Source organism: Octopus bimaculoides, chromosome 14, assembly GCF_046866305.1.
Source record: "Octopus bimaculoides isolate indiv1 chromosome 14, ASM4686630v1, whole genome shotgun sequence".
Lineage (NCBI taxonomy): Eukaryota > Metazoa > Mollusca > Cephalopoda > Octopoda > Octopodidae > Octopus > Octopus bimaculoides.
The window spans coordinates 3772267-3798419 of NC_142941.1; the positions used below are offsets into that span (position 1 = coordinate 3772267).

The 26153-nt window shown below is 38.6% G+C and overlaps 3 protein-coding genes across 4 annotated transcripts in view; 2 read left to right on the forward strand and 1 right to left on the reverse strand.

The window, feature by feature from the left end:
• LOC106870051 (uncharacterized) overlaps positions 1-26153 on the reverse strand; it is a 35201-nt gene that overhangs the window by 8121 nt on the left and 927 nt on the right. Inside the window, exons 2-3 of the mRNA XM_089363311.1 lie at positions 24318-24464; positions 21329-22420 (exon numbers count right to left, since the gene is read on the reverse strand). Of these exons, the coding sequence (XP_089219437.1) occupies positions 21329-22395 (1067 nt within the window). The 5' untranslated portion in view covers positions 22396-22420; positions 24318-24464. The remainder of the gene's footprint in view (positions 1-21328; positions 22421-24317; positions 24465-26153) is intronic.
• On the forward strand, positions 6851-13494 carry LOC106870091 (uncharacterized). Of its 2 annotated transcripts, XM_089363208.1 has the most exons (3): positions 6851-6985; positions 7160-7322; positions 9236-13494. In XM_089363208.1, the coding sequence occupies exon 3, from the start codon at positions 9859-9861 to the stop codon at positions 11425-11427; it is 1569 nt and encodes a 522-aa protein (XP_089219334.1). In that variant the 5' UTR covers positions 6851-6985; positions 7160-7322; positions 9236-9858; the 3' UTR covers positions 11428-13494. The 2 variants fall into 2 exon arrangements, with proteins under 2 accessions (XP_089219334.1, XP_014771557.3); XM_014916071.3 differs by lacking the exon at positions 7160-7322.
• LOC149132595 (uncharacterized) lies at positions 15683-17780 on the forward strand. The gene has a single exon (XM_089363218.1). It carries the CDS (start codon positions 16660-16662, stop codon positions 17695-17697), a length of 1038 nt encoding a protein of 345 aa, XP_089219344.1. The 5' UTR covers positions 15683-16659; the 3' UTR covers positions 17698-17780.

Genomic DNA, 26153 nt, shown 5'->3' on the forward strand with positions numbered 1-26153 from the left:
AAGTAAGAAAATGGATAATGTAATAGAGAGAGGGGGAGGAAAAGTAAGAGAGATACTCTACTAAGGAAGAAGAAAGATAAGGTAATGTATTAAAGAGGGAAGAGATAAAACTAGATAATGTAATAGAGGGAGAGATTGTAGATAATGTATAACGAAAATATATGTATTAGAGGGAGGGAGGGAGAGAGAGAGAGAGAGAGAGAGGATAATGTATGCCAGAAGGTAGAAAGAAAAGATGTGTAATGGAGGGGTGAGTAGATAATGCATTGGAGAGAGGGAGATATTGTATTAGAGAAGGAAAGAGGTAAAAATATAGAGAGAGAGAGAGAGAGAGGAGAGAGAGAGAGAGAGAGAGAGAGGAGAGAGAGAGAGAGAGAGAGAGAGAGAGAGAGAGAGAGAGAGAGAGAGAGAGAGAGAGAGAGAGAGAGAGAGAGAGAGGGATAATGTATTACAGGAGAGGATGAGAGAAAACGAAAGATTAGCGGGAGATTTATAGAAAAGGTAATTGATGTAGTGTATGATGACGATGGTGGAGATGAATATTTTGGTAATCTATAGTATGATGATGTTTACACCGAGGTCAGCCGGAGCGAGTAGAGACCTATAATCAGAGCTATTCCCAGCGGTGACCATCCCATCTTCTTCCAACGTGCAAGGAGTTAGCTGAGGACTACATGAAATGCTGCCTTTATTTCTATTTTTATTTGTCTAAGACGGTGATTTGAGGATGGTGAACGCTTCCTTCCTCCCACAACCCTGATGATGAGGAGATGGGGTTATGATGGTGATAGTTGTGAGATAAAGGGAACAGGACGAAGATAAATGAGAAAAGGGAAATACAAAGAGAAAGAGGCGACGTATTTAATAAATAATAGAGAACACCTGCAGCAGACATTGATAGAAAAAGTGGGAGGGACGATGGTGGTGGTGGTGACGGCGGTGAAGGAGAAATTCAAAGGTTTGTAGAAAAAAAATTAAAGGTGAAATAGGGGTGTTTTATGTCTTGTTCTATAACCTTAGTGGGTACAGGAGATATTTTGGGGAGCTGAAGAGTGATGTTACAAGCTGATTCGACCCTAGTATATCGATGGTACTGATTTAATTGACCCCAGAGGGATTTTGAACCCCGAACGTAGGGGAGACAAACCGATTCTGTGTTGTATATACTTCTTTCTCCCAGTCGGGCTACACACACGTTCACAAGGTAGGACCGATGAGATTGTGTGATGTTCATGCCTTCCTTAAAATCATCAGGTGATGGAGCCTAGCACAAATGGAGGTCAGGAGGGAGGGGGGAGATATGAGTGATAGAATCGATCTAATTATTCTGTTGAGTTTATGACCCCGGACCGATGAAAAATCGAAAGACAATCTCAATGTGATTCGAACGTAGATTATGGAAGACCCAAACTAAGCCACCAGATCGATTCTCACCACATTTGCCACACATAAGGGTTGAGCTAACCTGCTAAAAACAGCAGCCAAACTTCCTTCAAACCACATTTACCCGTCTTCAGGAAAGAGGAGGGAAGCAATATATATCAGAAAATGGTAGTCATCGATATCTCTGCCAACAGATGGCATGGTCACGGTTGGAATACTCGATCAGGCTTGACCTGGGACTAAACAACGGCCAGTTCTATAAAAGGAAGACCACATTCGCTCCAACCGTGATCCCCGACGATACAACTGGTACTTATTTTTACCGAGATCAGGCGGTACAGATGTACTAACTTTACTGACACGTTGAGAGGAGTTGGTCCATACATAGTTAATTAGTCTGCTAGAAATAACTGCTAAATTTCCCTCAAATCACACTCTTATGATCTTAGAAAAATGAAAGACACGCTGGACAATATATATATATACACACATATACACAGATGGGTTGTCGTGGTTGGAACATCTTTGATCGATAGGTCTACTCCTCCAAGACTTACCTGGTGCGTAGCAACAACTTCTTTTCATTAGACACAAGGCTAATGGAGGAGTGGTGCTAGTTGAATGAACTTCAGTGTATCACTGGTATTCTACACTGTGATTATATACATTTTCTCAATAGACAAAAAGGCGGATGTATATACACACACACAGTGAGGGAGAGAGAGAGAGAGAATGAGAGGTAGATAGAGAGAGATAAGATTTTACATCTTTTAATCTTTTCACCAGAGAAGTTTCGTATCGAAAAACCGAAAATGAACCAGGATATGCAGGGAAATGTAGTCCCTCATATATATAAATAGATGGGATGGTCAAAGCTGGAACGTTTTTCCTCCCCGGGTTGTTTGGCGACGACTGACCTAGGGCTTAAACGTCAGCGAATTGAAACTAAAACGAGTTAACAAGGTAGCTCCTATGTGGTCACTCAAGATGCTAGAAATAGCAGCTAAATCTTCCTCTATTAACGCCATACCGTCTTTATTTGACAATGTAATAAACTGACATAGAAAAGAACAGGATAGTTACGGATGGGGCGTTTTTGATGGAAGATTTGCTCAATAGAATAAAGTACCAGTGAAAAACCGTGGTCGATTTAATATTTCTATAAGTATTCGAGAGGTGGATGGAATTATATAAGGGTAAGACTGAGCTGGGGTTCAACAACAACAACAACAACAACAATTGAAAATAAAAATTTTAAAAACAGGATATTGCAATGTTGGGATACAAAAAATAATGAAATTATTTAACTATCATTCGACCCTGTTTATCGTCAAACCAGGCAACTGGTCTTTTTCCTCGACATAGAAATCCTCTTCACACATCCACTTGCATCCCGCCTACAATAAGAGAAAAAAAATATCTTCCTCGAGACAGGCCGCTACATCTTTCGCGTGTGTCTTCAAGCGGGATTTGAAGAAGTCTGTGAATTGATGCGTTAAGAGAAGCATGTAACAGACTTTATTTTCGTTAACTTTGTTGCCAATCATTTTTATGGAACCGTAATAGTTGTCTACAGGAATAGACATCATCCCCAAACCCGACCCACGTCAACTGTCCTTGTTTGAAGGACGGCGGAGGCGCTCCTCGATGTGATCGCTCGACATCTCTAAAAGTAGCAACCAAATCACCCTCTACTGTCCTTTACAAAAAATGTAGGACAATGCATAATGTAGTCTTAGAGACACTGGTTTATAAAATACGGGATGGTCATGGCTGGAACACCTTTGATCAGAGGTCTGCTCGATCATCCCTGATGTAGTTAGATAGCAATATCAACAAACTTGCTTTATAGGACTGAACGGGCGGAAGGGGAAATGGTGTCTACATCGTCTGGTTAATTACATTTTATAAAATTAACAGTATTTCAGGTGTAATGTCAATGCTTTAACAGAAAAATATTTCGAAACTGCCATTTTTGTGGAATTAAATATGTAAATTATTCCCGTGAAATTGCTGAGGTTGATATAATCGTCTCGGCCCACCCACAAACTGTGTGACCCCGTGACGAAATCAAAAACCACTTTTATTAATATTAAGGCGGCGAGCTGGCAGAATTGTAAGCGCGACGGAAGAAATACCTAGCGGTATTTCTTCCGGCTCTACGTTCTGAGATCAAATCCCGCCGAAATAGACTTTGCCTTTCATCCTTTCGGGATCGATTAAATAAAATACTTGAGAGCTAGAGTCGGTGTTATCGACTTACCCATTCCCACGAAAATTGCAGGCCTTGTGCCAAATTTTGAAGGAATTATGAAATCTTTCTGCTTTTTGCATTTCATGATTGTACAACGCTTCGCGGTGTTTAGTTTCATGCACTCACGTTCAAATCCCGCCAGGGCCAACTTTTCTATTCACCCAGCCGGAGCAGATAAAATAGGTGCCCAATTACGTGTACTGGGGTAAGATTCAAGCAATTACACCCTCACCTGAAATGTCCGGCTTTCTGTCTGTGTATGAAATCACGAATACTAGAAGCAGTAGCTGATAGAATAAGGACAGTTGAGGGCAAAATATTTTGGGGTTTTCCGTTATTTCTTCGTCCCCAGTTCAATTTCAACCATGGACAAAATAGGGTGACACCTACACAACCTCTTGAAATTTGCAGCTTTCTCTATTGCATCTAATCCTCATCACTAACATTATAATCGTTATCTTTTCAGACATTGGCATAGACTCACATTGATTAACTTATTATCATTATTATCCGATAAAATTAAAAAAGGAAAACAAACAGAAATACGAGAAAGAAAGCAGGATCAAATATTAAAGGTTAAAAAATGTATAACTTTAAGAAAGAATAGCAAAAACACACACACACATATACGCCTATATATATATATATATATATATATATATATACATATAATATCTATATATATATATATTGATCAATATTAACTCTTTAGCAAAGTTTAGACTGTCTACTTACCAAGTTGCGCTTGTACAGGAAAATGTTGACAGAACTTAGCGATGTGTATATATGTGTGTGTGTGTGATGCCTCTTTAAACGATGCACTTCATATGGTTTATGTGTGTCCAGTTACTACATATATATATATATATATATATACACACACACACACACACACAGAGCACTATACAATATAGAAATACTAATGAATGAATAAGATCTTATAAAGCAGTTTTTATCGTTGTTTTGTTCTGACGATGGCAAGAGAGCGTGAGATGTAAAACAAACAGACGGTGTGATCCAGAAATGTTGTCCTGCGCCCGGTGGAGGAGCAGGACTCAGACAGGCATTAATCAAGTGCCCACACCTTCTTCTTCTTCTTCTAGTGTTGTTGTTGTCATTGTGGCTCCATTTGGCTAGGAAAGTACAGGAAGTAGCAGTAGCAGCAGTGGCGACAGTAGCAGCGACTAGCGGTGGCGGCTGAGAAACAAGAGGAGATAACCGCTAAGAAAAAGAGAGAGAGAGAGAGAGTCTTAGTCTTTATAATTCTGTTGACGTCTATTTCTTTTTTTAATTATTTGTCCAGGAAACCCAGTCAGGTTTAGTACTTAAATATTCGCCGAATTACGACACAGTTTCCGTCTACCAAATTTCAGGCTCACGGTATTTAGTCCACCCGAAGCAAATTTCTAAACCACTCGCCCAACTTCCCAACTTGAGTCTAATTTTAGAGGCACAATGACAAAATCTTTGATATTTGAAATATTCTTCAAGGTGATGGTCATCATGTGTATAACCAAAGTTTCGCTGGTCTGAAATAACCACAACAATATAAAGCATCATCAACATCATCATTTAACGTCCGTTTTCCGTGCTGACATGGGTTGGATGATTTGACAAGAGCAGGCAAGGCAGAAGACTGCACCAGGTTCCTGTTGTCTGTTTTGGCATGGTTTCTATGGCTGGATGCCCTTTCTAACACCAACCACTTTACAGAGTGTACTGGGTGCTTTTTCACAAGGGATTTTCTATGGGTAGGAGAGATTCTTGATGATATTAAGGCTCAGCAATTCGAGTGATTCTGGAGCCCTGCTCATATTTAAAGCAGAGTAACATGGTATGGTGTAGTGTAGCAGTGTTCTTTTTTTTCTTTCTTTCTGTTAAAAGAGAAAGGTTGATAAGGCCCCACTGAAATATTCCCTCAAGGTTTCTATTTATTGGATCAATGCAGTTTTGGTGTCCTGTGTCTGGGCTGTGTGTGAATGATGCATGGTCAGAGGAAGTTAGGGATGAATGAAAGATTGTATCATCTGTGTGGATGTTGTTGGATGTAGCAGCAAATAGTTTATTAAATCTTAGAAAGAAGAGACGTGGCAACAAAAGCAAACCTCAGGGAACACCAGAGTTGGCTGCGAGAAAGACTTCCATCAATGCATGCTGCAATGGTGTGATCTGATAGGGAACTACTGACCCAAGAGGTGAAAGATGGATGGAGCTTGTGGGGGGGGGGGGGGGGAGAAGTTTTGCTAAGAGATTCATATGCCAGACTTGGTCAAAGATTTCGTTGATGTCTAGGGAAACAACAATGCTTTCACTGAACCTCTCAAAAGTGAGAGCTCACTGGTGAGTGACACAAGTGAGTAAGTTTCCAGTAGACCTTGCTTTGTGGAAGCCATACTGGTGGTTACTGATAGAGAGGGAGAGAGAGAGAGAGAGAACATTATCATTGCCAGTCTCCATTACCTTGGAGATGTTGGAAGTGAGAATGGGGTTGGTGGCCTTTCTGCGAAATGGGACATACTGAAGTATGTTTCCAAATGTCAGGGTATATCTCCATAGAGATTAAGAGTTTAAAGATTTTGGTGAATATAGGAGCAGGTTCTGGAGTGGCATTGCTTAAGTGTAACTCCAGTTATGAGCTGACTCAGACAGTGAAAACATGTCCAAATCAGACCAGCAGGAAAAGCTCATAAGAAAAGGGATATTTTTTTTTTTATTTATAAGCCAAATTTTTGATTTGGGTTACTTTCCAACACAATTCAGATGTTTTCTGTGCCTTTCTGAAATACATGTAAAAGTCCTGCCCTGAATATGAGGGGCTTAATAAACTAATAACATTCTTAATGTATTGAGTTCTGTTTATCCTGTTTGTTCTACCAAATATAAATATATGTGTTGTGTTTGTGTGTATAGATATATTCATTTATATCTTCAGACAATCAAACATTTTAATATCTTGCATTCAAGTCTACATCAAACAATTGATGACAACACATTTGATGTCTTCTTTAGTGCAGAGCCAAGATTATCTCCCTTGACTTAAGAAACAGACAGAGAGGGAGAAAGCGTAAGAGACATAGGGAAACTGAAGGAGAAAGAGAGATTATAGAGAAAGAGGGGTACGAGGCTGAGTTATATAAACTCAGGGAAAGAGGGAAGGAGAGAAATAGGAACATAGAGAGAGAGTAGCAGTTGGCGTGTATCTCCTCCCCCTCCACCTTCAAAGCTGCGACCTAACACAAACACATATGTGCAGAAATAAGCAAACCTTTGATAGCACCACTTCTAGCTCCGACAAACCCAATTATTCTTCATACATACCTTGTTATTTTGGTGAAGGCACACACCAAGGTAAGTATTCTTCCCTGCATCTTTTTCTAATCGTCTTCCTATTATAATACCCACACCGATTCATTCTGCAACCACAGGACTCGGGGAAAGGTTCTTCGTCTACCATTGTTTCTAGAAATGAGATAATCCGCTTGTTTAAGCCTCTTTTCTTAAATCCTCTCTTTCCTCCGACAGAAACCCACGACAGGGCTTTGTGTTTGCTGTAAAGAAGAAGGAGAAATAGATTATTCTTAAATGAGGGATCAATGTGTAATAATGATAACCATGTAAATCGGTCACTGTTTTATGGCCATTCATGTACCTTCTTGACAAATGAGAATCAAACAAGTTTCTTTAGGTAAAAGCTTCCTATTATTCTTATTTTTCTTCCTCTTCCTATTCTCCTTATTCTTTTTCTTCCTAATCTTCTTTAACCCCAAACATATTTCGTCTTTTTGTGTATTTATGGGGGTTTCTTCACCATTAATTCAAGACCCTCGAATGATTATTCAAGTTTATTGTTTGTTTAATTCATTTCTGTGTCTGACGAGTCACAAAGACATTTCTAGCATGATGTATGCGTGCATATATATATATATATATATATATATATATATATATATATACACACACACACACACATAATTTATGTGTGTGTGTAAACAACCTGAAAGAGACTAATGAAACACGTATAGACACATTTACCAGGAAAACATTTATATAAACAGAAACTTTGTGTATGTATCTATGTTGTTTATATAATACGATGTACACATTTATGAGGATACATAAAATATATAAGCAGTATATAGACACACACACACATATATATATATACATATACACATATTCGTATACACACACACCGTAAAATTAGCGTCTGTGTCGTTCACTGTGTGTGTATGTATGCATTCATACATACACATTACTAATTAATTATCATTTTGCTTTAATTTTATTTACACATTCTCTTGGTGTACACACACACACACACATACACACGTGTGTATAGGTGGGGGAGATGAACTGATCATAAGGTGACTAATAACATTTTACATGCATACATACATACATACATACATACATACATACATAGTTGTGTGCTGAGCTAAGGGTATTTTTTTTATCCGCTTAAAGTCTAAGAGCTCACATTAACTGACCACTTTGTGTGTGCTGCATCTTCTCTTCGTCTGTTAATATAACATCGTGTAAACAATGTATTATTGACCTGAAAATCCCCCAACAAACCCAAGAGAAAACACCACCATCACCACCGCCAGTACTACTACTATTACTACTGTATGTGCTTGTTGTTTAGTCCCAGATCTGCCTCAGACCGAGCAGACCTATGCTCAAGGCGTCCCATCCGTGGCGCTTCCGTCTTTTTTCTAGGCTCAGTTCACCTTGGACAACATTAACCAGTATGATCCTTTCTATTTTTAAAGGCGCTGGATGGGCGATTTGAGGTAGATTTGGCTGCGGGTGTGATGTGTGGTTTGTGTGTTCAGACTGTGTTCTGTTGCTCCGTATCCTTTACCACTGAACTACAACATAAACCACAATGATTGTTGAATAATGATGTTGTTTATACCATGACAAAGTCACTACAATTTGTGCAATCATCTTTCAACCATTAAACCATTAGATCAGTAATAATAATAGTTTCAAATTCTGCCACAAGGGCAGCAATTTTGTGGGGGAAGGGATGAGTCGATTATATACACTCATATATATACATATACTGTTACTCAGAGTTTCACGTTCCCGTGTATATACACACATATATATATGTATGTTTATACATATGTATATATATGCATGTTTATACATATATATGTATGTATATACACTATTCAGGCATAGTATATCTAGGACTACATTATCTAATGTTAGTAATAGTGATGGTGGTGTTATTTCAGTGTCAAGTTATTTGTGTACCTTGGACTGCATTATTCAATGTGTCCTTTGTCGTTTTTGTTCAGCCCGAGGTGAATCAAAGGCATTCCAACCATGGCCAACCATATTTAGGATTATATTATCTGATGTGTTCTGCTATTTTTTAAGATTGGAGGGTGTGATTTTATAGTGATGTGGCTGCTATTTCTAGCCAATTGACTGGCTACTTAGAAGCCTCTTCATTGACAAAGTTGTTTGGTAATGAGTGCAATGTAATTAGATATTTGTTAACCCTCTTAATATAGTTTATGTTGTATACTCAATTAAAGTTTAAATATTTTTGATAATGCTCTTGTTTCTCTTTGTTTTTTCCAGATATTAAAACTTGGAGTACTGAACTGACTGTACTTGTGAGTACATTGGAAAGATTTCCTTGAATAACCTCCGTTAGAGATTAATGACTCTTCATAAGAAACATTTCAAAACTGTCCTTCAATGACAAACAGGCTTTTGGTTTTCATTTCAAGTCTGCTACCTCTTCCCAACAAAAGCCTCTGCTCTCCACTTTGCTGATATTTATATCTATTTATCGCTCTCTCTACATACGTGTGTGTGTGCACATACTTTATTACAACTGGAGGATGGCATAAGAACTCTCTGAAGAAACAAAAAAACCCAGACAAAAGTGTATTCTTTAAGCTTATCAATTGTTTGAAATGGGAAATATTTGGAGAGAGTATCAACAAATTACTCGCGTCATTTCAAATATTGTTGAGGACAAAGTCAGAAACTAAATCTATTGGTGAGAAAGTCCAGTAAGAAAGCAAAGAAGCCTGGATAATTATTATTATTATTTGTTTACGACTTTATATAAATCTTTGTTTGAATTCAGAAACACGGGAATATATTGAAATAAGACCACGTGGATTACAGTGGATTAAATAAGACTACTGCCATTCTCTTCCTGCTCATCCAGTTTGGATTATGTGTAAAGAGCCATGTATTCTGTACAGTCTATGGCGTTTCCACAAGCTTTTCCTCAAAATGACTTGCATCACCACCATCATCATCATCACCACCAGCCACAACAGTTGAAAGTGAACTTGAAACAACCTGTCCCACAACAACAACAGCAACCACCACCACAACCACAACAACCACCACCACCACCACCACCACAGCAACCACAACCAACACTACCACTTCAAACATCAACTATCATAGCTCAAGGAATTTCCAGCTCTGTCCCCGCTGTGTCTTCAGCCAACCATCAACATGTAAACAACAGCAGCAACAGTGCCACAAGTAAGAAACCATTCAAGTGTGACATCTGCCGGAAAGCCTTTTCTCGCAGAGCAAACTTGGACCATCATGAAAATGCCCCTGCGACAGAAAAGCATTTCAGTTGTGGCTATTGTTTCAAGGCGTTTTCACAGAGAGACAAGTTGAAGAGTCACCAAGCTATTCACACGGGAGAGAGAAACTTCCACTGCGACATTTGCCAGAAGTCGTTCACGCAGAAAGATCACCTCAACAACCACTCGCGGACACACAGTGGTCATCGGCCTTTTAAATGTCAGGTTTGCTCGAAGGCTTTTTCACAGCGGGCTCATTTGAAAAACCATCATCGCATACACACTGGCGAGAAGCCATTTCACTGCACCTTCTGTGGCAAAGGGTTTAGCCAAAGTGCACATCTTGCTAAGCACGAACGAGTGCATACTGGTCTCAGGCCATTCAGCTGTGCCTACTGTGGCAAATCATTTGCACAGCGCAGCAACTTGGACAACCACGAGCGCATCCACACTGGCTTGAAACCCTATCACTGTGGTGTGTGTTCCAAGTCTTTTGCTCAGCGAGATCATCTAAACAACCATGAACGTATTCACAGTGGTGAGAGACCATACAGGTGCACCACTTGCTCCAAGTCGTTTGCACAGCGTGCACATCTCAACAACCACAAGCGCATCCACAGCGGCGAGAAACCCTACACATGCTTGATCTGTCAGAAGTCATTCTCGCAGCGAGCTAATCTGAAAAAGCACGAACGCACACACACTTCGGAAGACATTCAGAAAGCATCATCATCACAGTCAACTGCAGAAAACACCACAGCCTCAGTTGTTGACATGAATTCAACACCAGCACCAGCACCAGCTTCCACTACGCCTTCATCACAACAACAAACAGTTCACACTCTTAATGTGTCTCCTGCCTCTTCAGCTTCGTTAATGATGAGTGCATCACCTTGTTGTGCCTCATCGTTTTCCACACACCCTCAGGATCCCCATCTGCATCCCCATCAAGTGATGGTGCCAGACAGACTGTCAAACAGCTACTGTTGGTCTCGTGGCTTTCCTGTCACTGCCTGGAGTGATAGCCCTGCCGTGCCAACAGTCCCCGCCGGCAGTGTGTTTCCTTGCAATGGCGGCATTGTTGGAGTGCACAGTAGCGGTGTGGGGGTGGTGTGTAGTGCTGGAACTGGCTGCAACAGCCAACACCCAAATAAACATGGAATACAACTGGATCTCAATAAACCCAATTCTCATCATAAAGGAAAGCATTAGAAAAATGTTAGTACAAAGGATAAACTGTACAACTCCTTGTCACAGTGTAACAGTAACACGGAATTTTATAAAAAAAGACCCACTCTATGTGACGTAAGACTGCAATGTGTCATATCAGTATTATGACTTCACACAATAAATTTAGTTACACTGTGACAGGCATAAAACTGTTGTTACATTGTGACAGAAAATCACCACAACTATGTATAACAGTGTACCATGGTAGACAAAAAGCATTGTACCAAGGTGCTGGTTGGAATAACAGTCAGGATATAATTATAGAATGAATCCATGTAAATCTGATTTTATGTCAGCTGACATAACTGTGTAACAGTGTATCATCACTGAACAGGCCAGTGTATTACGTTACAGCAAGGCATTGTAACTGTGTGTATGTCACCACAGCAGAGTATTCGTATCAGAGACAGTGTATGGATATATATATGAATTATATATGACAGGAGAGTGTAGCACAGGTGACAAGATGAAGGCCACAACACTGGATATGTGACAGCACCAAGGTGCCTGCATTCACATCCAGACATCCTGTGATAGATATCTTTCTCCCCCTCTTGCACACAGCACTCCAGATACATCAGAACATCTATAGCATTCTTGAATCTGGATCAGACAAAACCAACTGTATGTGAGTAGTCTCTGATCACGTGTGGCATTGCATAGGCAGTTGAGATATGTCACAGCATACAACTGTGACTGGTAGAGGGTTAGAACATGTCGTAAGGTAAAACTGACTGGTAGAGGGTTGAGACATGTTGCAGTGTACACCTATGACAGGTGGACAGATGGGAGGGAGGTTAAGACATGTCATAGTGTACAGCTGTGACTGGTAGAGGGTTGAGACGTGTCACTACATCTGTGACTGGTGGTGAGTGAGGTGTGATAATGTGAAATTGGCTGGGAGAGAGTTGAGACATGTCACAGTAAACAACTGGCTGATAGAAAGTTAAGACCTGTCATGTAAAACTAACTGGCAGAGGATTGAGACTTGTCACAGTGACTGGTACAGGGCTCAAATTAAAACTGGAAGAAGGGATTCTATTTTTGTTGTTTCATTTAGTTACTGTTTATTTCTTACCATCCAACAGAAGTTCAATGCCCTAATTTGAGTCATCAGAATGGTTTTCAATTGAATTGATTTTGGATTTGATCACAAGGACTGTGCTTTGGCCAGGTTTGGGAGAGCAATCTGCATTCCATTCAGAATATTGTTCCATGTTCAAATTACTATTCATTGTAACCTCATACCATCCACCATTATCTGATCTCACACCAATCACACCATCTATTATTTTCTGATCTCACATCTGTCATAACCATCCATCATTCTGTGACAACTTCCAATTCGCTGTCAGTGGCAGAGTTTGACATCCAGAGTTGTCGACCCTTAGTCATATCCTACAAAAACCTGGTCATCCTGGCACTTTGCATCCTCCTCTTTCACAAAGGGCCGGCTGCTCTTTTTGACCATTTATGGTAATCTGTTGGTTTCCACTTCACTTTTACCAGGTTTCCCATCTCAACTATAACCCTGTCACTTTTTCACCCACCTCATCAGTCATCATTCCAATGTGGTCATGTGATCCAGTCACTCACCTCACCACACAGGAAACCATTTTGGTGTTTTTGAAAGAAATCCTCTTTTCTTTCTCTTTCTAGCCCATGATCGTGCTTTCTTCCTCTTGTCATTTCTATTTGAACCTGAAACCACAGACATGGAGCAGGGATCCCTTATCTCCCTCATTCATCTTATTGTTCTTGAGATTGAGTTACAAAACTGTGTTGAGTGGGGACATCAACTCAACTTCCATTTTCAGTGGAATTATCAACTTTAATCTCCAGTCTCAAGTGGAATCCTAGTTTAACTCCAGATTTCAGTGACACAATGAGCTCAACTCCAAGCATAGCTGAGACATCAGTTTAACTCCGGACTATGTTAAATGGAATCTTCCAGCTTGACTCTAAATTAACACTTCGCTTGTCAGTCCCTTTTTTTTTTTCAAACACCCCTCTATGCCACATACTAAATAAAGAAAATGAAGACATTTATTTTTGCTGTTGACTCTTCATTTTGTTTTTGTTGTTGTGTATATAGATCTTATCACTGACCACTCATTTGTGAAGTAGGAGTGGACCCATTTTGTCAGCCAGGTAGTCTGAAGCCAGCAGATTATAGCCATAATAGTAACGTTTGAATTTTTCCCTATCAAAGTCTATCAGTAGTTCAGCCTCTTAACTCATTTGTTTCTGTATCTCTGTCAGAATACATTGACTTTAATTCAATGAATTTTGAAGAAAAATCTAGCAAAATAACTGTCTTTATTAAGCTGAATATTGTAACATAAATTAACGTGAAATTCTGATGGAAAGTTTAAATTTAAATCACTTCAAGACAAGAAGTTTGTATCATAGAACCAGGAATGGGCTCAGGTAGATTGGTACAAAAAGGATAAAATAACTTCTACTTTAACATTTAGATTACTCTGTCAAATGTAATGTTTATTTATTCACATTGGTTTATATTTAATTATGCAGCATGTAATTAATTAATTAATGTAATTTAATTATGGTAGCATGTAAAAAGCACCATCCAATCGTGATCGATGCCAGCCCCTCTGGCATGTAAAAAGCAGCCACTGCACTCTCGGAGTGGTTGGCATTAGGAAGGGCATCCAGCTGTAGAATATATATATATATATATGCGCACATGTGTGGCTATGTGGTAAGAAGCTTGCTTTCCAACTATGTGGTTTGGGGTTCAATCCCACTGCATGGCATCTTGGGCAAGTGTCTTCTACAATAGCCCCTGGTTGACCAAAGACTTGAGTGAATTTTGTGGACAAAAGCTGAAAGAAGCTTGTTGTGTGTACATACATATGTACTTGCATGTGTGTGTGTATTTTTTTCTGTGTCCCTGCCTTGACTTTATGTGATAGTAGTAAATGAGTGTCACCATTTTTCCAGTTGTCTTTCATCACCAGTCTTGTGTGGAAGCACGTCTGGCTGGATTAACCACTAAGCAAAATAAGCACATGCTCTATTTTATGGTTTGCTATTGTTTATATTTTGAATTACATAATCTTTTATGGGGGCACCAAAATCTTTTAAGTGCTTAGGGCCTCGATGGGTCTTAATCCAGCCCTGACGTCTGGTCATGAGGATATATTACCTTACTTGTAAAGGGCTGAGGGTTGGTAACAGGAAGAGCATCCAGCTGTAGAAAAAAACCTACCTGAACAAATTCTGTCCAACCCATACAAGTATGGAAATGTAGATATTAAAACAATGATGATTATGCCATGGTAGTCTAACATCACTACTTCAACCTATACTATGCTGTTCAATACACTATACACTCTGATCCATACCACTACCACCAATAAACACCTTCCTCTAAGCCATGAGGGTAGACTAAGGGCCAGCAACTTTCCCCCATTTACCAGTTATAAGATTAACAGAGCCCACAGGGAAATTTGGTAAGTGCTGATGCATGAAACTCTCAGCCCTGGAATCATTTTGTTGCTTCTACTAAACATGAATAAAAAATATATATTTACTTATGTTTTGAGTTCTGTCTTCCTTGCTTACATTGCCAAACCTGTCCTTAGAAACCAATGAACACACTGGATGTAGCCAAACCATTGGACTGTACGTTTGAAAATGGCTAAAAAGAATTAGATGAAAACAAAAAATGGGTCACCTGTCACTTGTGAGTATGACCACACCTTTCCCTAATTGCTTTTAGGGGTCTATGTAGTTGTGAGATGTAGACAAACTCTCAGGCCTTCCATCCTTGCCCCTGTGGGACATTAAAGATGTGACAGCTGGAGGGAGAGAGATTTTGTCAAAAGATGTGCCTTACTCAAGGACACAATTTACTACCGGGTCTTAGAACTGAACCCATGACTTTATGATTTTAAACCACACACCTTCTCACAAACATGACTTACCACAGCTCCATAGATATATATTCGATAGGCTTCAACACAATTTCCATCAAGCAAATATCACTCAAGGCATTAGTCAACATAAGGCTACAATAGAAGATACTTGCTCAGTGATTGAGCTGGCGGAGTGAACTTAATAACGTTCTCCCTAAAAAAAAAAAAAAAGTCGGACATCAGATGAGTGGAATAATAGTCGTCAGTGTTGTATTTATTGGAATTGTTTCTCTTGATGGTTTATCTTTCAGAAGTAAATAAGTCTCCAAAACCTATTGTGCTGTTTTTGTAAAGCAGCTGACTTGTTTCATTGAATAAAAACTCAGTATTGTTTAAAATTTTACGATAGCAGATAGGTTTTCATCTTAGAAGATATATTAGTCGAAAATGTTCACAGAAATAAAATAATGCTGTCTTACACCTACACAGTTTGAGTTGGATGAAACAAAAACAACAAATATGAGAAGATAAAGAGAAAACATCTGTCAGTAGTAAGTTTTTAACAATCAACTGAATGTTTGTAAACCATACAGCCATGACGTGTCTCGACAGCGTTGTTATCAGGTCACACGAACGCTGGAGCTTTGTGTTTTTTATGTCTTTTTAAATCGATTGACAATGTCGTTGGCAGACGGGAGGGAGACTGCTGCACAACGGAGAAGTGAAAACTGAAGAGAAGAAAAGAATTAGTGCATTTTCCCTCCATTCATGTGTGTGTGTGTGTGTGTTTTTTTTAATGTGAAATAACTCACAAATCTCTAATTTAAAGGTTCTTTTTTCGTAGCTTTTTTGTTAATTAACTTTTGTTTTACGAGGCAGCCATTTTGTAAATCATTTTGAAAAATGTCTCTAAATGAACTTCACTTTTTCAATCGTAAATTACCGTTATTTTTGTGAAGACCCCCACCCTACAAAAAAAAAACTTTTGTGCAGATAATCTATTTCAGCTTGAGACTCGACTTTTAAGATATCATTCAATGGAAAATTTCTCAATATAAGTAGACAATTCGAAACAGATCCTACATAGATTTTCAGGAGACTATATATATATATATATATATATATATAAAAGGAATTTCGAAGTGTTGCCAAAATCACCAGATCGGGAAAATAAAAGAAATTACCTCTTTTAAAATGAAGGCAACAGTTTGTTTTAATTGTTATATCGTGGCATTACGGAAGAAAAAAGTTGGAATATAGACGTATAAGCAGAACCACGATTAAAATAAATATGAAGTGAGTACATTTTCATGTTACATTAGCCTAAGAAATCATGAATTATATAAAGAATGTGACAGGAAACCGCTCTTTTTTAGGCTCCATGTCCACTTTGAACATTTTTCAGTCTAAAAAGAAAACATCATTTCAGGGCACAAGTCAACGATTTGTTGTGCCGAATCAGCCGATTGTAACAAGACCGTATTCAAAATTACAACTGAAATCATTGGATTCTTTTCAGTGGGACGGTAACATTTACCAAATGAATCGAACTATTAAAAATAAAGCGAACAATAGTTTATTGTCCTTAACTAGCATATTATGTTTCCCTGAACACATGGAGAATACACCGTTGGATAACATGAGCATGTTGTTTCAATCAAACCAGCATTGTGCAAACAACAGACGAAACACACAGCCAGACGAAGACAATATTCTGTCGGGAATTTTCAATGAAGATGTTTCAAAGGCAACACAAATGGAGAAAAAAGAAAGAAAACCATTAAGATATTCGTCAGTCATTGCTTGTGAAAGGCTTCTATTAAAATATCCAGACAATTTGATGTATCTATTATTGCAAATGGTACTGACGCCAGAAATACATTGTCAGCCATTTCAAAACGAAAAGCACAGGAAATCATTATCTGAAGAGAACTTATTGGCAAAATTAGTTAAATGTAATCTGAATGAGTATGTCGGTCGTGTTGTGATGTTTTCTCTGACTATAAAACATGAGAACGGTTTTTTTGATAAAAGTAACAATTGCAGAGACCTGGCAGGTGAGAAGCAACACAAGAGAAATAATTCGCCATCTGGTGAAGCCAGATTGAAAGACACGGGTGACGACATTCAGAAAAGCCAGCCGCCAAACATTTTCACAAAGGAACAACGTGCAATGCTGATATATTACGTATTTTTCCAGTGTTTGACGTTTTCCCTGTATTATGTCCATCAAGTATTAGATCAGCTTGACACAGACACTGTAGCAATGATGAAACCATTTTCATTGTACATCGTACAATTTTGTTTATTGTTGTTGTTTATCTACATTAAATGGTTATTTAAGTCTCCATCCTCTCTTAAGGACAGCTAACAAATTACATGTTTTTTTTTTTAAACGAGAGAAGGAATAAATGTATTTTTATACACTATATATTTATATATATATTACTATGACTTCTTTTCTATATATTGTCTTTAGAGAAATATTTTCACACAAGAGAAAATATTTTATAAATCTGTATTTAGTTTATAAAGATGAATTTAGCCATGATCCGGTTGACATCTTATCAGAAACGTTCCAGCAGTGACTATTCTATCACACTTGTTCACTCCACTTGCTGGAAATAGCAGCCAAATTTCATCACACCACGCTGTCTTAAAGGACAAGATGGGGGTAGTCACTGCTTTTGGACAACTTACACCCTACATAATAAACCAATGCACTTCAGTGTACAGTGTGATCTTCATTTCCGGCAGGGATACAATATATCCAGAATACTGGATCCACAGATCGCATCTTATAGTCATTCACTATTTGTTCTAGTATCATTCTTAAAGGACTGGCCCCTTCTTCACTTGTATTTCATTCATAAAATATCCCACATCCTAAAATCATCTCTGACCCCTCACTCTTTTACTTTCTTTCTTGAGAGTTATAAATCCCTCAAGACTAGCTTCAAAATGATGTCGTAAACCCATTAACACTGTTCCATTTAGATTTTGCTGGGCTGCCATTTTAAACCACTTCATCTCTGCTTCATTCAAATTAGTATTATCAGCCAGTTGATATCAATTTTATCAAATACACGGAGGTAAAGTGGCTGAGTTCAGAGACAATGAATGAGACCTTTAACATTATGTCATACTTGAGAAGAAGACCTATGAAGCCAAACAAAATCAGTCATGGCACATAAAAGCACCCATCACACTCTCAGAATGGTTGGCATAAGGAAGGGCATCCAGCCATAGAAAACCCTGCCAAATCAGACTGGAGTCTGGTGCAGCTTACCAGCCATGGTCAAATCGTCCAACCCGTGCCAGCATGGACAATGGATGTTAAATGATGATGAAGACAACCTTAACATACATACTTATGTACTGTATCTCGGGAGGGTCATTATGCCAATAATAAATATATGCACTGGTCCTATTTCACTTCTTTTATTATTTAGTCAATTACTTAACCAATCAACTGACTGACTGTCTTATTAAGTGTTTGGTCAATCAATCAATCAGCTAGGTCAATCATTTCCTTGCTACCTGCAACTTCATTAATGATAAGGCTTCTCTATTGCAGATTTACTTGACTATCCTGAGATATAAAAAAATATATTTTAACACACGAGTTCAGATCAAAAACATTGCAAATGAAATAGAAAAACAATTATATGCAAATATATATATATTCCCATGCAAAACAGAAACAAGTACCAAGAGTTCCATGTGGCATGCTTGAATAATTGTGAAGATCACTTCACATGAAACTACTGGTTGCTTTGTTGATCCACAAACAAGATATATATATATATATATATATATATATATATATATATATATATATATATATATATATATATATACACACATACATATATATACATACACATAAATGGCCAGGACCATGCTGGAGCAGCCACTTGTATAGAGTTACAAAATAGAATAACTCTGGTGTTTCTTTCTTAGTTTTTTTTAATGATGGTTAGATACATAGACAGATAGAGAGTGAGAGTTGGGCAGGTGTTGTAACCCTCTTGAAATGAAGCAAACAACAGTGATTATGAGCTGGGAGAAGAGGGGGAAAAATATCATATATATATATATATATAAATCAGGGACATACCACCAAGGTAGGCAGTGCCTACCTTGAATAAAATAGAACGATAGCAACATTTTCCTTTTATGGCAAAATATGCACCTAATTCAATAAAATTATGAAGGTTACTCTGATTACTCTGCATAAAATGCAAAATATTTTATTTTTTTGTAGATTAGGTAGGCATAATTCGCCCCTGCTTTTCAATCTCGGTATTTAAGCTACGCATAGTACTGCTGTAGTACACACGCTGCATACACTCCTACAACACCGTTTTCTTTGCATGCTATAAAGGCAGAATTAAATTTGCCTTCAACTCAGACACATGTCTGTTTCTCTTATTTTTTGTGTTTTACTACATAAAGGTCACCAACTGCCTACCCTGAGTAATTACTGATGGCACGTGCCTGATATATATGAGACACTCCACACAACATAATAAATAAATTAAAAAAAAACATAATATGTAAGATAGACATGGACCCTTACAATGTTTAAGGGCAAGGGAACGTTTTGGTGAAGTTGTGGAGAGCATTGGTGGTAATTAGTTTCAGTGCAGATTGAAACCATGATTGCGAGTTCACACAAAACCCAAACAGTGCCAAATTCTTGTAGATTGTAATTTTGTTCAATAAATGAAAAAGTTGGGGTGAGAGTGATGGTTAATGACACATTATTATAAATTTCCAGTGAAGACATGTTGATCCATAAACAAGGACATATTGACTGAAACTGGACACAAACATTGATCACTCCTTACACAGGGAACATCATTTCCAGGGATATATTCAAATGAAAGAGGAGAGGGGGAAAAAACCCGTAAGTTGCCAGTTTTTTTCTCTTTAGTTTTACAATTGAAATGTACCTTTTTTTGTTTTTCATTGATACAGGCACCAATGTCAGAGATGTGAAAATCTCTTTTCCTTGTCCGAAACAATGTCACATACAAGTATATCCATTTTGTTTTCTTTTTGTCTTCCTTCTGCAGCAGTATCATATAGAAATGAACCCTGCTTCTCACATGTACAACTATTATAAACAGTTGTACTTCCTTTACACACACACATATCTATCTATACATACATCATTTAATATACACAAAATTTTAAAAGAGCTACTAACAGTTTCATGCTGTTGAGCTACAATAATTTCCCAGATTATTGTATCTGTACGGTACGAAACTATTGGTATCTCTTTTTAAAATTCTGTCTATGTTAAATGATATTCATTTCTCACTGGATGGAATCCTTCTTTTGTTGATCCTACCTGTAATGGAACAGTAAACTATATTTACATATATGTATGTATGTGTGTATAAATATATAAAAGAATGTAGACTTTCTTATGTGTTAAGTGACCTTTCTGGTTTTAAAAATATCAATGTCGTTCTGATGTAGCTTGGCAAGCACAGCTACCAATATCACACACACACACACACACACACGGTCACCACTTAATGTTCACTCTGCTTGCTCCTTTCTCTGCATAGCAACCGTTGTGGTATCCCAAACACATCTTGCTTTACACAAATTCCATTGTTTCCAGATGTATCTCATAGAAAGATGTCATTAAAAGACATTATTATTATTATTATTATTATCAGTCCTAGCAATGAAACGAATGTACTTTGAAGAAATACTGTTTATCACATTCCAAGGTACTTATTAACTGCAAACATCCATGCACCTTTTTCTGTCAGTTTAGTAATTCTCTCTGTAAACACTGATGAGGTACTGCACGGTACCACACAAGAGTCAATGCTAAAGAACAACTGCCGTGCCTGTTTCTCTGTCTTAAATGCCCGGTGGAGGCTTCACTATTTAGAGTGGAGAGAGGGAAAGAGAGAGAAAGAGAGAGAACGAGAACATTAGAGAGTTAAATCACATTCAAGACAAAGAGTTGTCTCCCTTATATGTTCATATAGTGCGTCACCCCTTCGTGCTGTGGTATATCCGTGGTATGATGTGCTTGAGATACACTGAGGGTCGCTTGGTAAGTTTCTGAAGTTGCTGCAGCAGTGTTCTGTGGGACACAACTCAGTTTACGGTCGCCAAGTTTATTGGTTCGCTGGTGTCGCTCCAGATGGTCTTTACGAGAAAAGGCAAAGCCGCAAATGTTACATTTGAAGGGTCTCTCGCCCGTGTGCGTCCGTTTGTGGACAGTGAGGTGGTATTTCTGGGAGAACGACTTGGTACACATATCACAGCAGAATATCTTCTCGTTGGTGTGGGCCTTTTTGTGTCTCTCTAGATAGCTGTTCTCTGAGAACGCCTTCCCACAAACGTCACACTTGTAGGGAAGCAAGGCAGCATGAATTCGCTCATGCATATCTGCATCGGACCTTTCTGTGAAGGCTTTCCAGCAGGCTTTACAGTTGAATGGATTATCGTCTTGGTAGTTAGCAGGCACCTGTGGTTGGGGTTGAGGCGGCGGCGGCGGTGGAGGCGGTGGTGGTGGTGGTGGCGGCTGTGGCTTCTGATAGGTAGTGCTCTGGTTCTGGAATAGAGATTCTTCGTGTGTCTTAAAATGGCGAGTTAGATCTCCATTTCTTCCGAAAGCACAGCCGCAAATATTACATTTATATGGTTTGTCAACAGCAAAAGATCTTGCAGTGTTTGGGTTGGGATTCTCATACTGGGGGGCCATCGAAGGCATGGTCCCCTGCCCATGGGTTTTCATGTGACGAGTCAGATTACCATTTCTTGAGAAACAGAAACCACAAATGTTGCACTTGAAAGGTTTCTCGCCAGTGTGTATGGTCTGGTGCTGTTTCAGGTGTGATTTATGAGAGAACGATTTTCCGCAAACATCACAACCAAATGGTTTGACAGCCTGATGGGTGAGTTTATGCCTCTCCAGGTTGTCAAACCGTGAGAAACCTTTACCACAGATATCGCAGCTATGACTTGTCTCGATGGCATGAATCACTTCAGTTAGTTCGTAACCTGGAATGTTGGAGGTGATGATGTGATTCATGGTGTCGTCTCTTCTGGCACCAATGCTACAAAAGACAAACAAAAAAAAAAAACAAGCAGTTAGGATTTTGAAAAAACATCCAGTGTATATGTGTGTGAATGTGATGTGGTAGGGTTAATTTGTTGACCTGTGGAAGATTGTTGCATATCCTAGATAAAGCAGTTGAGATCATGTGTGACCACAGACATCATGAATATGATTAGGACATCAGGGTGAAAGACCAAGATTAGATCTCAACAGACTGGACATCACAGATGAAATAACAGATCAACACATGTATTGATATGCTGATTCTATGCGGAATACCTAGTCAACCCACATCATTTCTGAAAAACACAGAGTAGACTAAAAGTGAGAACTTCGTTAAGGGTACACGTATCTGTGGAGTGTTCAGCCACTTGCACGTTAACAGGAAAGACTGATTTAGTAGAAACAGGTGATGGATATGAAAGATGACTGCTCTATCTAACAGGATGAATAACCATGCAAACATTCTCTCAATAGTTCCTATCTGAGGAATTAAGATAGGAATTATGATTTTAAGCAGTTTCCTCTATGATTCCTGATTATATCTTATACTGGTCAACAGGAATTGCAACTGGATACATATGTCTTGGTCACGGATACAGTACAGTAAACTGTATCATACTGTGGTATCTACTTACGGCTAAGTAAACTGAGCTATAGACAGAAACATGTCCTTGTCATGGCCACAGGGAAATGAACTCAACACTGTTGGCAATACAGATGTTTTGGATAATGAACTCAGTGTTTCAAATCCACCTCAAATAAAGTGAAAGTGTCAATGTATGAAAGGGCTGCAGGTTTGTCACAGTTGGAATCTGATCCTCATCTTCAATTTCATGTTGAGAACCAGATTATCACCTGGATAAGGCACAAGTCTATCACACATTACTTTCCTTAGCTAAACTTCAGACAATAAGATGAATGCAGAATAATAGAATTCTATCTAGAAACACAATGGAGACAATGAGAGAGAAGTCTCTACCTGGTCAAAACACTAGTTGATCAGAGATAACACTCTCTGGTTATCTGGTACATATTTCTGATAGTAAGGTGCACTGAGAGGTAATGGAGAATATAGTGTTCTGTCAAGAAACACAACAGAGAGAATGAGAGATAAATTTTCACCTGAATATGACACCAGTCTATCACAGGTAATATTCCTGATAGCTAGGTGAATTGAGGCAATGGAAAATATGGTGTTCTGACTAGAAACAACAGAAATGAGAGATAACCTTCCACTGAGATAGGGAGATTTGGCTGTTATATCTAACACATAAGTATGTGTGAGCTTGTATGATTTGACTTCTATTTCTACCAGCTTTAGCAACCATGTAAAGATTCTCCCAAAAGAATTGGTCTTGTAGCATTTGGTCATTGTCCTTCAGTGCTTTTAATGGGAACTCCTATCTCTCATTATGTCAAGGGGTTAGTAAAACAACCTTAATAAGTATTTGCTATGCTCCAAGGACTTTATGGGTCAATGTGTTAACTGAAGTTTCATAGAAATGAATGAGAGATAAATCAGTGTCTAGGGGACAACAGGACACAAGTCTACCATAGACAACATTCTTCATTTAGTAATTATTTCTCCATGACAGCTAAATGAAGTGGAAAACAGTGTTTAGTGTAGAAACAGCACACTAGCTACAGATTTGATTTCATGAACTATGAGCAACCAGTCCATTCCATTATCCACTTAGCTGTCTCACCTCTACCAGTAAAATATGAGGGTAAATTTAATGGATGTATCTTATGAGTTTGTGGTTTGATGCTAACGACAGGTTTCAATATATGCACTCACTAAAACAGGTAAATACATACACACATGCAAAAGGAATTTTTAAATGAGAGCATAATGAATAAGAAGAAAGAAAAATAAATAAATTGACTGTCACCTTGAATTCTGTTTATGTTAAAAATACTGCTTCTCAGGGAGAAGCCATAGATATGAAAATGGTTCAGATTGGAGATTGTGCAAGAGCAGACAACACAATTTCTGGACAAGGAATATCGAAATGGCCACTTTAGGACACCACAACAACCTATAAATAAAATTGAAAAGAAAAATATTGGAACAAATATGTTTACAATGTTCTTCCATTTCATTAAACAAAAGATGCCACAGATGGCAGCTTATGAAGAGGTTCACAAAAAAAAACTGACCCCGAAAACCAGCCCATGTTTATAAATACAAACAAGGTTCAAGAAAGGGTCTGTGGAAATTAAGGTGGATGGTGGGGGTGTCTTGCAAGTTGTCAAATATTTCTATGGTTGGATGTGCATTTATGTGGCACCTCATGGTTGCCTTTTATGTAACACTGCACAGGCAGTTTTATGTGCTTTTTATGGGACACTGGCAGAGGACTCTTACAGGTCAATCCTCTTCCCCAGAGGGACTGGACTCAACACTTCTGCCGTGGGGCACAAGACTTCTTGAGTACAGCAAGGCACCAGGTATCCCAGCCCATTGTCATCTTGCCTGAAAGGTTCAGTGTCCTGAGGAGGCCATTCTTCACTCCTTTGTCCAGTTGTTGGTGACGATGACCAAGAACCCCATATGGGAGAAGATGGGACTGAGCATGTCCAGCTACAGTCAATCAGGCCAATGAGTGCTGAGAAGGCTGTCGCAGGTCAGGCACTGGTGCTCTGGACTTGCACAGTTCGTGTTGTCTTTGTGCCCTGCAATCCTGTTCTGTTCGTAGGAGGAGGTGGCACCTCTGTTGGGGTAACTTTGCACAGTTGATAGGCCAGCCACTGGACTATTTGTCCTGAGAAGAACATATCTTATGGACTTGATATGCTTATGCTGAAAACGCAAGAGATATCAGAGAGAGAGAATATTCATCAGCAGCAGCAACCAGCCATATACTCCAATGAGAATTTGTCATCTCTGATATAGGAAATAAATGAACCAAACCTTCACTGATGTTGCAAATGACCAATCTGACTGACTGAAATTTTGGTGTGCACAGTTGGTGTTTATTGCCCCTGTGCATCTGCCACACACAAAAACTTTCTTCTCAGTTAACCTTCTTTTGATATCGCTGCACCTCTTGTGTCCTAGCCTACACCAGGTACATCTTATGGAGTTTCTACCTATGCCTTTTCTACAGATTGAGCAGGGCCATCTACTTGAAGGGATTTGTGATTTGTCTGCCTTCCTATATCCATCTATCTAAAAATTAATTTGCAAAGGGGTCATTAATTCTATTATTATCCAATGTAACTATTCTAAGAATGATAATAACAGAGTCAATGACACAGGCGACAGCAGGCCAAAAATAGCATTAAATAGCCGAGGGATTAAAATTAATCAAAGGACATACTAAGTATGTTTACCTGCTTGAAATAACAGTCAAAACTCAGTTTTAAATTGCCAAAAATATTTTTGGCGATTTAATAATGAGTTTATCTATCTATCTATATATATATGTATAAAAGGCATAAATAGGTGGGAACTGACAGGTCCAAGAACAGATCTAACATTTCCTTTGCTTTGTGTATCATTAAAGGTGACTACAGACACTAAATAATGTTGATGTATGTGGTTATATATATATATGACAGATATGTAGATAGGTGTATATATGACAGACATATATATACACTCACCAGGTCTCGGTACTCAGTCTGCTCCTATTCATGATAATACTCCAAGTTGCAGAGGAATTTAAAAGATCTATATGTTGCTGACCTAGCTGACATAGCAAAATCTGTAGCAGAATTGGAAA